This window comes from Mastomys coucha, unplaced genomic scaffold (assembly GCF_008632895.1).
Source record: "Mastomys coucha isolate ucsf_1 unplaced genomic scaffold, UCSF_Mcou_1 pScaffold20, whole genome shotgun sequence".
NCBI lineage: Eukaryota > Metazoa > Chordata > Mammalia > Rodentia > Muridae > Mastomys > Mastomys coucha.
Window position 1 is genome coordinate 81,495,526 of NW_022196903.1, and position 14,467 is coordinate 81,509,992.

The window sequence follows — 14,467 nt, forward strand, 5'->3', positions numbered from 1 at the left end:
GGGCCGAGAAGAGGACCCGGCTGAGGGGAAGCGAGCGGGCGGGGGACCAGCCTGCGTTCTGAGCGGAGACTTTGGCGCCGACCAGGCCCCGCCCCGGAGCAGAGCGCATCCACGCAGGGCGGTAGTGCGGTCCTCGTGGGTGTGGGTGCAGAGAGCTCTCCCCTTTCTCTGCTGAGTCCGTGGAAAGCCACTCCCGGAGGGCTGGCTTTCTCACCGAAGGCCCGCGGCGGGACCGTGGGCCCTGCCGTGTCCAGGACTGGCAGACCTCACGGAGCCTCCGTGGAAGATGGGACTCCGCAGGGAGGATGCCGTGACCTGGGTGGGGAGTGAGACCTCCGGCTTTGTGACTTTGTACAGGTCCGAGAGGCCGTGCTGGAGTATGTGCGGGCGAACGTCCTGTCACCTGCCTAGAGACGCTCTCACCAGGGCCTGCGCCTATGACGATCGGCAGGGCCGGCGTCGCCTCCCGCAGTGGAGGGACCCTGACAAGTACTGCCCCTCCTACAACAAGAGCCCGCAGTCCAGCAGCCCGGTGCTCCTCTCCAGGCTGCACTTGGAGAAGGTGAGGAGGGTGGCGGGACTAGGAGCTTGTGGCCCAGCCTGGCAGTAGGCATCTGATAGCGCTGAGGTCTGCCCAGCCTCCAGAATGACCTTGAAAGCAGCCTTTCCATTAAGACACACGAAGGCCATAAGCACGCTGGGCCTCAGCGAACAGTAAGTCAGTCTTCTTTAGGGTCAGTTAAACTGTTTTAGTGCATGCCCAAGTTAGGTGACCTTCATATTTGAATACCTTTTAAAACTCTTTTGAGACAGTATTTTAACTGGCTGGCCCGGAACTCACTATATAGGCCAAGCTGGCCTCAAATTTGCAGCAAACCTGCCTCTGTCCCCAGAATCCTGTATTACAGCTGTGTACACTCCGAGGAGCTTGAATTTTTTTTTTTTTTAAGATAGAAGCTTTCAAATATTACTGATTTACCACTGCCATCTGTCCTTATATTAAAAACAAAAAACAACAACAAAAAAACAACAACTGTGGTTGCACACTCCTTTAATCCCAGCATTTAGGAGGCCAGAGGAAGGCAGATCTCTGAGTTGGAGGCCAGTCAAGGCCACATAGTAAAACTTTGTCTCAAAAAAAAAAAAAAGCAAAAAATTGAGGAACTTGCAGCGTGGCTCAGTGGGTGAGAACACTTAGTGGGAGAGAACCAGCTCCTGCAAATTGTTCTCTGATTCCACTCCCACTCTGTGGCATGCATACAAGAGAGTGGACATATACACACAGGTAAATGTAAAAAAAAAAAAAAACCAGTGTGACCAGGGCTGGTAATATTACTTGGAGATATAGAACATACGTCATACTCATAGCCTTGGGTTCAGCCCTAGCACACATAAAATATTTTGATTCTTTTTAAAATTTAAACAATTTTTTATTACTAAGGTGTACTAAGGTTTTAGCTGCATGTATGCATGTATGTATGTGCACCAGGCGTGTGCTTAGTGCCCTTGGAACTCAGAGCTTCAGATCCCCAGGAACGGAAGTTACCAAAGGCTACCATGTGAGTGCTTGGAATTGAACCCAAGTCCTCTGCAAGTGCAGCAAGTATCCTTAACTGTTGAACAGGCCAGGGTCCTTATTTCAGTGGATGGGTCTTGGGGAGCAGGAATGGGGAGGTGGAGTCCCTAGCAAACATAGCCCCTCCTTTGGTCATTTAAGTTTGCCCGTGCAGTGTTTGACTGCACATCTGTAATATGATTTGTTTAGATTGCTAGGGTTTCTAAATCTGGTAAATATTTGATACTTTTTTTTCAAACCTACAAATTCTAAAATAAAATTAGGAACATTTCAGCCGTTCAACTGCCAGCATTTATGTATAGATAGCAATATTTGTATTTGAAACCACTGATTTGCAAAGTACTTCCTCTTTTTTTTTTTTCTGTCTACCACAGTGTCACCAGCTGTTTTATTCTAAAGTCAGACTCTGCAGAGGAAAAGATGACTAATACTGAGCGATACTTTCAGTATCTCGGCTTCTCAGCCAATTTGTATGCATTGCCCTCGTGTTTGGGGATGCTTTGTGCAGTGATGAGAACACTCAAAGGTGACCAGTAGAACTGTAAGAACAGGATTTCTCAACCAAGACATCACTGGCATTTAAAAATATTTTGTGCACATGTACAGTGTTTGTGGAGGGCAGAAGAAGGTACCATTGAGGTCTCCCCCCAAGCCCTCCTGCCCGCACAACCTTACCTGCCCATACCTTCTCAGGGAGGGCCAGGGCTTCATGAGCTCTGTCCTGCCCATGTGGAATACTCAGTGTTGATGGGCCCATCCTGAGTAGGTTTTGTGCAAGTATCCAGTGTTGCTCTTAAGTCCTTGGGTACAGCAGCTATGCCATTTCTGGAAGACACTTTCACAGCACATCTAGTCATTCCACCTTTTTTGTTGTGTTTATTTTTTTTTCCAGACAGGGTCTCTTTATGTATCCCTGGCTGTCCTGGAACTCTCCTTGTAGGTCAGATCGGCCTTGAACTCAGACTTACCTGCCTCTCAGATTGCTGGGATTAAAGGTGTGCAGCACTATGCCCAGTTTAGTCCTTTTACTTCTATATCCTTTTATTTAATTGTTGACAATTTCATACACGAATCTATGTATTGTGATCAGTCTAACTCACCCGTTACTTCTCAGTCCCATCTGTTGCTCTCTTCTTCATCCTTCTTCTCTGCCCCTTTCCAACTGTTACTTTCTTTTTAGTCTCTCTTCCATGACATTCCCTGTACCTTACAGGGATGATATAGGTGTCCATTTAGAGCTGAACACTTAAAAGCTATTCTTCTCAGTACTTGGGCCAACTGAGTCTGCAGTAATCATCACCCTCTACATTCAAAAACTTCTCTGACCAGTGCAGAGAACAGCACTGAACTCTGGGTATGCATGTAAATATTTAGCTTGACAGTGTATCCATTTATCAGAAAAGACGACTAATAGTATCATTCCTTGGGTCTATGACCTACTTCAGACAGTAAATCAGGTTAATCTGGAATTCACAATACACTGTATCATTCCCCCAAGTATTGGGATTACAAGTGTTTTTCTACCCACCACTCTTGGTCGACACCCCCCACCCCCACTTGAGGCAGGTGGCCTTGAATTCACAGAGACCCGCTGGCCCCCTAGATGCTAGGATTAAAATTAAAAGCATGTACTACCATGCCCAGCTAACTTTTTCCCTCTTAATAACCTTGTATTTAGCTTGTTTGTATATAGTAATTATGGTTTTCCTGTTGTATCTGAGTCTATTTAATTATATTTTTGTGTCTTGCTTAGCCTTTCTTATTTTGAAATTTATATGTGTGCTCATGCATTTGTTTGGGAGTATGCCAGTGGGAAGAGTTAGGTGTAGTTGTAGCTACCATACATAGATTCTAAGAACCTAGCTCAGGTCCTCTACAAAAGTAGCCAGTGTGCCTAACCACTGTGTCTCTATGTAGTCTAGGTTGCCTGGACTTTCTATGTAGTCCAAACTCGCCTTAATCCTCCTGCCTCAGCCTTTTGTATGCTAGTATTATTACAAGTGTATGCCACCAATCCGGGTGCTACATCTTAAGCTTTTTTCTATGGCAGGATGCAGACTCATCAGATCGGATAATTATTCCCATGCGATGGGGCTTAGTCCCATCTTGGTTCAAAGAAAGTGATCCTTCCAAGCTGCAGTTCAACACTACCAACTGTCGTAGTGATACCATAATGGAGAAGCAGTCATTCAAGGTAAGTAACGTGTTTAGGGAAAAGGCACACACTTATTTTCTAACACTATTTAGTATTTTAGTATTTTAGTATACATGAGAAATATATTCCAAAGGATAGTCTCAGTTTGCTATTTTTGTTTTGTTTTGTTTTCTCAAGACAGGGTTTCTCTGTGTAGCCCTGGCTGTCCTGGAACATCCTCTGTAGACCAGGCTGGCCTCGAACTCAGAAATCCGCCTGCCTCTGCCTCCCAAGTGCTGGGATTACAGGTGTGCGCCACCACCTCCCAGTTGTTAATGTCGGGTCCTGTTTTGTTTATTGCTGTGATCTAGACTAACAATTCCCAAACTTATTGGTCATGGTGGTTTGAATGAGAATGGCTTCCAAAGGCTCATAATACTTGATCCCTAGTTGGTGGTGAAACTGTGAGAAGGATTAGGAGGTGTGGCATTGTTGGAGGAGGTTTGTCACTGGGGAGTGGGCTTTCAAAAGCCCATGATACTCCCAGTCTGCTCCCTTGCTCTCTCTACTGGTGATTGTGCCTCAAAATATAATAAGTTCTCAGCTATTCTAGCACCCTTACTGCCTGCCTGCCTGCTGCCATACTCCCTGCCGTGATGGTCATAGGTGAACACTCTGAAACTATAAGCCTCCAGTAACACTCTTTCTTCAAATTGTTTGGGCCATGATGTCTTATCACAGAAATTGAAAAGTAAGACAGTTGTTGTTGTTGTTGTTTTGTAAGACAGTTTTTAAAACAAAACAATTGGCCCGATGTGGTAGTATACACCACCTTTAATCCCAGCACTTGAGAGTGGAGACCAACAGATCTATGAGTTCAAGGTCAATTTGGTCTACAGAGTGAGTTCCAGACCAAGCAGAGAGAGGTATTCAGTGAGACCTTGATCTTAAAATGGGGGTGGAGGTAGCAGACAAGGTTTTCTGGGTAAAGTACCTGCTACCAAGATTAAAGAACCAACATCAGCCTCCAGAACATACATGGTAGAAGGAGAGCACCAACTCCGACTACAAGTTGTCTTGCCCACAGTGGCATGATCAGATCTTTCCCCACCAAAAGTTAATAAAGTAACAAAATTTTAAAGACAAAAAAATTATGTCTCATATACTGTGGACTAACTATGCTGTTCAGTGAGGTGGTTTTGACTGGGAATGTTTGCTGTTCTTACTTATCTGACCAAGGATAGGTATCTATGGTAGTTGTGCTGGTTAGTTATTTGTCATCTTGACATAAACTGGTGTCAGCTGGAAAGAAAGAACCTCAATTGAGGAAAAACTCCCATCAGATTAGCCTGTGGGTATGTCTGTGGGGCATTTTCTTGATCAATGATTGGAAAGAAAGGACCCAGCTTGCTGTTGGTGGGTACCACCACTAGGCACGTGGTGCTGGGTAATATGGAAACAAAACACAACTGAGCAAGCCACCACTGCCTGGCAGCATGAGTGTATGTTAACCAGACTTCTGATGTGGTACCTCATTTATTGCAGTGCTTATGATTCAAGAAGGCAGAACATAGCCGGGCGGTGGTGGTACACGCCTTTAATCTCAGCACTTGGGAGGCAGAGGCAGGTGGATTTCTGAGTTCGAGGCCCGCCTGGTCTACAGAGTGAGTTCCAGGACAGCCAGGGCTACACAGAGAAACCCTGTCTCGAAAAAACCAAAAAAAAAAAAAAAGAAGGCGGCAGAACAGAAACTACATGAGTTTTGTGATGCAGCATTCCTTGTGCTGTGTTCTATTTGTCATTCAGAGCCAGCCTAGATCAGTCTGGGAAAGGATGAGATGGTATGTGAATAATATTGGAAAGCATGGTCCACTTGGAGCAAACTGGAGACTAGATGTTGTTTGCAAACTTTAACTGGGGAGATGCAATACACATAATCTATTTACCCCAAAAGAGAGACAAAAGTCCAACTTGGTGAACTAGTGAGTTTTTATTGGGTTTATTAAGAAGAGTATGGGTATGGGTTCACTTAAAAACCAACTTCATCACTGAAATCCACTCCAGCACTTAGAAGCTGCCACTCTGCAAATGGCCTGGTCAGTCTCCTTCCCTAGGAGAGCAGTTGTTTACTCCTATAAATCTGGGAGGGGCCTTCTAGAACCTTCTACTTCTCAGGCATGTTATGTTTTGATTACCTCCTGAGTTTCCCCATCTATCCTGGAGAAAACTGCTATATAACACTAGTTGCCACCAGTGGGAAAGTGCTTTTTTTGCCTCTATGTATGTTATTTAATCTTTTCAACATCTTTTTTTTGTTTGTTTTGTTTTGTTTTGTTTTTCAAGACAGGGTTTCTCTGTATAGCCTCGGCTGTCCAAGAACTCAATCTGTAGACCAGGCTGGCCTCGAACTCAGAAATCTGCCTGTCTCTGCCTCCCAAGTGCTGGGATTAAAGGCATGCGCCACCACTGCCCGGCTTCTTTTCAACATCTTTTTAGTTGAGTGGTGACTTTATCTGTAAGAAAAGTGATGTGGTAGTCTATTAGATGGCTCAGTGGTAAAGGCTCTTGCGCCAAACATGAAGGTCAGAGTTTGAACCCTGGAGCCCATGTGGTAGAAGGAGAAAACTAACTCCCATAAATTGTCCTTTTACTACAAACATGTACTGTCACACACAGAAATAATTTTTTTAAAAAAATGAATATCTAAGCTAGGCAGTGGTGACAAACACCTTTAATCCCAGCACTTGGGAGGCAGAAACAGGCTCATCTCTGAGTTCCAGGCAGCCTAATTAGAGTTCCAGGACAGCCAGGGCTACGCCGTCTCGAAAATGTCTACATGTCTTTAATCCCAGCATTGGGGAGACGGGGGAGGCAGTCTGTGAGTTCAAGGCCAACCTGGCCTAAATAGTGAGTTTCAACCAGAGCTACAAAATGAGAGCCTGTCTTTTTAAAACAAAAAAAAAATGTGTTAAGAGATTTGAAGTGCAGGAAAATTAACTTCTCTGGGTATGTAGTCCAATGGTAAAATACTTCCCTGAGATCAGTTCTCATCTGGCACTTTGAAAAAGATAAAGGTTAACTCCTTCAGGTTAACACATATGAGTCTAAGTGTTTTGGGTGTGTGTGTGTGTGTGTGTGTGTGTGTATTTGATGTAGTTCTGAAGGTGGAACCTCCCGCCTTGTACTTGCTAGGTAAGCCCTCTGCCACTACAGTACAGTGCTGAACATGAGAACCACTGTGGCCATATCTATCCTTTTTATTCTCTCTCAGGTTCCTCTGGGGAAAGGACGACGGTGTGTTGTTTTAGCAGATGGATTCTACGAGTGGCAGCGGTGTCAGGGAACAAACCAGAGGCAACCATACTTCATCTATTTTCCTCAAATCAAGACAGAGAAGGTAAGAGCAGTTGTGTAAAAAGTATGTTTGGAAAAAAAACAGAGAAAAAAATCAAGGTCATATAGCAATGTTTTTGTAAACATTATAGGACCCATATATAATGTTGATTCTACTCACTAATGTATAATATAGGGTATGTTAAACATACTCTTTTATTGTTACTGCATGTAAATATGTATATTTACATTCCTAAGTATAAACTGCTAAATCTGTATACTTTCGAGTATATGTATGTTTTCAGTTCTGACCACCTGGCATTGGACACAAGCTGGTATGCTCTTCCCTGGGAAAGATATTTCCCCACTCCCGATATTCCTCAGTTGCTGTAGTGGTTTTGTAGGGTTGAGGCCTTGTGGGCCTTTCCCCCACCTACTTTGACATGTCTACTGGTTCCTTGTTCAGATCACATTTGAGCAGCCATGTTAGTAAGAGTTTATGGATTTAGTTTCTGACATTGTTAGAAAATACAGTCTCACAGCAAACTCCCTGATTCTCTGGCTCTTATAGCCTTCCCACCCTCTCTTTCTGCAGTGTTCTCTGAGCCTCAGGTGCAGGAGTGTTTGTAGAGGTATCCATTGAGATGGGCTCCACAACTCTTCATTTTAATTGGTTGTGATTTTTTGTAATGGTCTCTGTTGCAAAAAGAAGTTTCTTTGATGAGGGGTAAAAAACTACACTTGTCTGTGCTATGAAGACAAATGCTTAGATTATTGTTAAGGATTCTGTTGGCTTAGTAAAGTAGTGGGTGTAGTTGTAGATTCTCCTCCTGTATCCATGACTTCACAGTTAATAGGCATTCCAGTAGCAGGCATGGTTTCCCTCTTGTTGAGTGGGTCTTAAGTTCAGTTAGTGACTATTGGTTATCACCATGGGATGTGAGCCACTACTGCACTCTTTGGTTATCATGCCATGCTAGTTATTGATCTGGCTCATGAGCATCATAACTAGGTAGACTGTTGGTTGCGTTGCGTCTGTCTTTTGGAAGCTTGCATAATATTTTTGGTTCCATAAAAGCTAGCCTAAGGGAATGGGCATATGAGTCTGTTCCAACTTAGAGATTTTTGGGCCTTGTTTCTGAAGTGCATGGTGTCTTCAGCAATAGGAATTTACCTTCTACCTTTGTTGAATTTTGTGACTCTGCCTGGACTGGAATTCATTATGAAGACAGGCTTGCCGCAAACTCACGGAGATCTATCATCTACTCACCTCTACCTCCTAAGTGCTGGGACTAATGTATGTACCAGCTACACATGGTGGTGAATACCTTTAATCCCAGCACTTGGGGGCAGAGGAGGACAGGTCTCTGAGGTGGAGGCCAGTCTGGCTTACAGAGCAAGTTCCAAGACAGCTGGGGCTATACAAAGAAACATTGTCTTGAAGAAAGAAAAAAAAAAGAAAAACAAACCAACCAAAGAAGTCATGTATCATCATGCCAGGCCAGTTGTTTTGTTTTAAACCACTAAGTTTCCACCTTTTGTTGGAACAATGCTGCTATGAACACTCATGATTGTATGGGAAGCACTTTACTAACTTGAGCCATCTCCATAGCTGCTTTTGAATTGATGGGCCGTTTTGGTTTGGGTTTTTTTGGGGGGAGGGGGATCTGTTTTTTGAGACAGGATCTCTATTCTGTAGTCCTGGCTTTCCTGGAAATCCTATATAGACAGGCCTCAAGCACACAGAGATCTGCCTTCTTTGTCTCCTCAGTGCTGGGATTAAAGATATATGTCACTAAACTCAGCTTGAAATCTGGTTTTATATTTCTGAAAAAGCATTTATTTATGTAATAGATGTGTTAGGTTATTTGATATTGTCCCATAGTTCTTGAGTGGTCTCTTCTGAATTTTTTCATTTCTCTGTGTTTCAGTTTGGATAATGTTCTTTTTAAGGCGCCTTTAATGTTTTGATTTTGGTTCTTGGTTTTTGGTGTTTTTTTTGTTTTTTTTGTTTTTTTGTTTTTGGTTTTACGAGACAGGGTTTCTCTGTATAGCTCTGGCTGTCCTGGAACTCACTCTGTAGAACAGGCTAGCCTCCAACTCAGAAATTCACCTGCCTCTGCCTCTGAAATGCTGGGATTAAAAGCATGCACTACCACTGCCTGGTGCCTTTAATGTTTTTCACTAAGCCATCTGGAAAATGTAATCGTGCCTTTATTCTGGCTCTAATGATTTCTCTTAGCAGTAGAATCTTTTTTTTTCTTTTGTTTTTCTTTGTTTGTTTGTTTGTTTGTTTTTTGGGTGTGTGTATAAGGTGGGGAGGGAGTCGGGGAGGGAGGGAGTGTGTGTTTGTTTCTTACAATTTTGGTTGTTGTTAGACACAATATGTAGGGAAGAGACCAAAAATTCTTCTATTAGGCCTTTAAATATGAGATCAAGCACTCTCATAGGAATGGAACTGGGTTTGGACTTTGCTGTTTTCAGTTTTGTTTTTTGTTTTTTTCCATTCAACATGGGCTTTTTTTTCTCTCTAGCATCTTGTGCTTTAGGTGAGCAGTGACATACCAGAGGGTTTTCCTAGTCGCCAAGCTCTCTTTGAACTCTTCCTGAGCTAGATTGTAGAGAGTTGAAAGTCAAGTGAAGGCATTAAATTCTGAAAGTATTAAGAAGACAGCATCTGCTGCTTCAGTGAACATTTGCCGTGAAGCCTCTTGTTGATGATAATGGGTCAGATAGGATCAAAATAGAATGGGCCAATTGTTTTAAAACAGCTGACCTGCTGTCAGGTCTGAAGCATCACTGGGCATGTCTAATCAGCCTGCTGTTTCCAGTCGTGTGGGAACAATGCTTCAGACAGCCCTGACAACAAGGAAAAGGTCTGGGACAACTGGAGGCTGCTGACAATGGCAGGGATCTTTGACTGCTGGGAACCACCAGGGGGAGAGCGCCTGTATTCCTACAGCATCATCACAGTGGATTCCTGCAGAGGTTTGAGTGACATCCACAACAGGCAAGTCACTGTTTTTTCCTGGGGAGAGTTTGCTCTGATTTTAGAGAGTAGGAAACTAACTTACACAAATTATAACCAGTTTTCCAAAACATGATGTACATTCCCCAAAAGGTTACCAACATGCTTGCAAAGTTATACAGTGAAATCCTTATGAAATAATTTGATTTCTGAGATTTTAAAAATATTTTTAGGGGCTGGTAGTGTAGCTCATGGGTGAATGTCCTTAGCATGACCATGGAGTTACTAGGCCAGTGATGTGTATCACTGAGATTTACCCCCAACTCATTGGCTCAGTGGATAAGGGCTCTTGCTGCTCTTGCAAAGCACCAGGTTTGATTTCCAGGCAGCTCACAATTGTCTATGCTTGTATTTTTTTTGTTTTGTTTTTTGAGACAGGGTTTCTCTGTATAGCTCTGGCTATCCTGGAATTCACTCTGTAGAGCAGACTGGCCTCAAACTCCGCCTGCCCCTGACTCCCAAGTGCTGGGATTAAAGGCGTGCGCCACCACCGCCTGGCTATGCTTGTATTTCTTGGCACTCCACTTCCTTTGGCCTCTACAGACACCTGCAGCCACGTGGACATTCCCACATTCGGACATACACATGTACACGTAACTACAAATAAGAAAAAAAAAGGGCTGGAGAGATGGCTCATTGGTTAAGAGCACTGGATGCTCTTCCAGAGGTCCTGAGTTCAATTCCCAGCAACCACATGGTAGCTCACAACCATCTGTAATGGAGATCTGATGCCCCCTTCTAGTGGTGTGTCTGAAGACAGTGACAGTGTACTCACATTAAATAAATAAATACATACATACATACATACATCTTTTTAAAAAACACACATATAAAGCCCTAGGTTTAATACCTACTACTACAAAAATAAATTTAAAAATGAGCTAGTTGTAGTAACACATACCACTAAGATAAGCTGAAATTTCACAAGTTAATGAATGTTGACTCCAGTGAACTATCAGGTTGTATCAGTAACTTGGGGCCACATGTGCCTGTGAAAATGAGGACCAGGAGCCCCTGTGATGCTTGAATTATCAACTGACTCATTTTCTTTCCTTTCTCTACCCTCATCTATGTCTCCATCTGACCCCTGGCCAGGATGCCTGCCATACTAGATGGAGAAGAAGCAGTCTCCAAATGGCTTGACTTTGGTGAGGTCCCCACTCAGGAAGCTCTGAAGCTAATCCACCCCATAGATAATATCACCTTCCATCCAGTTTCTTCGGTGGTGAACAATTCCAGAAACAACACTCCTGAGTGTCTGGCTCCTGCTGACTTGTTGGTTAAGAAGGTAGGAACTGTGACTTGTCTATTCTGAGACCACTGTTCAGAATATGCCTTGTATCATCAGAACCTTAATGTTTATTTCATGTCATTTGAATTTTAGACAGGGTCTCACTATGTCTACCTGGCAGGCCTGGAATTGCTGTGTAAACCAGGCTGGCCTTAGATTCACAGGGATTCATCTGCTACAGCCTCCTAAGTGGTGGGATTAAAGGCATGCACCACCACACCATGCCTGCCTTTTTTTTCGCCCCCCTAAGATTTTTTTTTTAAGATTTATTTTATTTATGTGTTTGTGTGTGGGTTTGTGCACATGAGTGCAATGGCTGTAGTGTCCAGAAAAGGTCATCTAATGTCCTGGAACTGGAGTTTCAGGCAGTTGTGAGCTGCCCAACTGGAAATAAACCTGGGTCTTCTGCAAGAACAGCAAAGTGCTCATAACTGCTGAGCCAACTCTCTTAACACCCACATTCAGATTTGTGTTTTGTTTTGAGACAAGGTCTCACTGTGTAGCCTTGGCTGGACTAGAACATGCCAGATGGCCTCAGAGATCCACCTGCCTCTGCCTCCTAAGTGCTAGGATTAAAGGCATGCACCACCATGTCTGGCCAGAACTTTAATTTGTTTTAAACTATCAAGAGCTCTCATACTCTTTGGAAGGTAAGCATAACAGTGATGTTCAGATCCTACTCTAACTTCACCCCTAACAGAAAATTCTGTCCAAGTAATTGCTGGGGCTACAGTGCCACTCAGTGATGGTGTGCTTACTTGTCTACCGTGTTAAGAAGCCCTGGGTTAAAAGAATAAAAAAAAAGAGTTTCAGACAATTAAATGCTGGACCCTGTTCAAATATGTAGAATAAGTATTCAAATGAAATTTGGCTTTGTGTGTCCTTAAGAATCTCCTTAATGAGTCTAGGATCCAATATATATATATATATATATATATATATATATATATATATAGTAAATATATATATATATATTTACTATACATATATAGTAAATGTGAGAAAGTTTCAAATCTGTTTCCAGCCACGATTCTTTTTTTTTTGTCTTTTGTGTGTTTATCTCTGTGTGTGTGCAAGGGCATGTATATATGCACACTCGTGTGCACGTGTAGAGGTTAGAGGACAACTTCAGAAACACTGAGTTCACTAGCCTGGAGCTCACCAATTAGGCTAGACTAGCCAGAGAATCTTAAGGATCAGTCTGTGAGTTCTCAGACTGTGTGCCACCGTGCCCAGCATATGTATGCAGATGTGAGGGATTGAACTCTGATCCTCACACTTGCAAAGAAAGAGCTTTCCTGACTGAGCTTTCTTTCTACCACCCAAACATGTTTTTGTTTTTGTTTTTGTGATGTATTATTTTTATTTTTTAGATTGATTTATTTATTTTATGCATTTGAGTGCACTGTTGGCTGTCTGCAAACATACCAGAAGAGGGCATCTTATTCCATAACAGATGGTTGTGAACCACCATGTGGTTGCTGGGAATTGAACTCAGGACCTCTGGAAGAGCAGTCAGTGCTCTTAACCACTGAGCAATCACTCCAGCCCTGAAATGTACTATTTTTACAACTACAAGTTGGAAGATCTCAAGTCTATTCTCTTCCAGAGCACCTGAGAGCATTCTTGCAATGCTCCATAACTTCTTGGCATTTAGTAAGGATGCAGGTGATTTGTTTTGAAGGAACAAGAATGGACAAATGCCTGCAGTCAGAAGGAACTTCCACATCAGAAAGCTGGCCCTGCTGCCATACAGAAACGGCTCTCATCTCTCTGTGTGGCATGGAGTGACCGAGAGCAACATGCTCTATGGTGCAGGACTCTTAGAATGCTGGATTTGTGTTTTGTTTTGAGACAAGGTCTCACTGAACTATGAGAAGAACTATATCAGAGAACTATGAGGACCAGCTGGCCTCCTACATTTCTCCAAAAGCTTCTTGTTTTCCTTACTATGGTCACCCTCACTGCTTTTGTTTTGCCTAATTTTTCTGAAATATTTTACAATCCTGACACTGAATTTTTTTTTCCTCTAAAAATTTAATTATGGGGCCAGAAGAGGGAGCTTATCAGGTAAAGGCACTTGTTGTCAAGCTTGACAACCTGAGTTCTGTCTCCAGAACCCATATTTGTTTCTCTCAATCCACTCCTGCAAGCTATCCTGTAGTCTCCGTATGCAAACTCTATACATACATAATACACATAAATGTAGAAGTTTTAAATGTAATTACATAATTCATCTTGGACTGTACAGCTACTCTTTTTGTTTTGTTTTTATTTGTTTGTTTGGTTTGGTTTTTTGTGGGGCTTTTTTGTTTGTTTTTGTTTTTGTTTTTGGAGACAGAGTTTCTCTGTGTAGCCCTGGCTGTCCTGGAACTTGCTCTGTAGAACAGGCTGGCCTTGAACTCAGAAATCTGCCTGTCTCTGCCTCCCAAGTGCTGGGATTAAAAGCGTGCACCACCACTGTCCCGGCTGTTTTTTTTTGTTTTGTTTTGTTTTGTTTTTTAAGACAGGGATTTCTCTATTGTATCTCTAGCTGTCCTAGACCTGTATCTGTAGAGTAGGCTAACCTTGAACTAAGAGGTCTACCTGCCTCTGACTCCTGAATGCTGGGATTAGAGTGTGCTACCAACTGCCCAGCTACAGTAATCTTTTTCTATCATGGTCTATACTCTTCGATGTTACCTCACAGAGAACTACTCATTTCAGGACTAGATGTGGCACACAGGTAGCAGAGGGAGTAGTAACAGTCAAGATGTACTAAGCAGGGGAACCATTGACCCAGACTGTGGTGGCAGCCTCCCATCCCCAACCATTGAGTCACTGAATTTCCCAGAAGGCACTTCATTCTCTGCATTTTTGGAATCGTCTCCAGCTCCACACTCACTCCTACCCTGGGCACTCACAACCTTCTTTTATTTGCACCCTTAGTAACACTATGCTAGCATAGACTGGGGTTGGGGTGGTACGTGCTTCTTCCTTCAGGTTAGTATTCCCTCTGAAGATCAAACCTGGATGTTGTGAGAATTTTCTCTCTCCTAGGAGCCCAAGGCAAGTGGCAGCAGTCAAAGAATGATGCAATGGCTGGCTACAAAATCACCCAAAAAG

The 14,467-nt window shown here is 43.1% G+C and overlaps 1 protein-coding gene across 1 annotated transcript in view; it reads left to right on the forward strand.

Moving 5' to 3' along the window:
* Positions 1-14,467, forward strand: part of Hmces (5-hydroxymethylcytosine binding, ES cell specific) — a gene marked incomplete at its 3' end in the record, with an annotated part of 14,826 nt that extends 359 nt beyond the window's left edge. Inside the window, exons 2-7 of the mRNA XM_031384040.1 lie at positions 358-562; positions 3,627-3,770; positions 6,982-7,107; positions 9,875-10,053; positions 11,167-11,359; positions 14,402-14,467. Coding sequence (XP_031239900.1) covers positions 380-562; positions 3,627-3,770; positions 6,982-7,107; positions 9,875-10,053; positions 11,167-11,359; positions 14,402-14,467 — 891 coding nt within the window. The remainder of the gene's footprint in view (positions 1-357; positions 563-3,626; positions 3,771-6,981; positions 7,108-9,874; positions 10,054-11,166; positions 11,360-14,401) is intronic.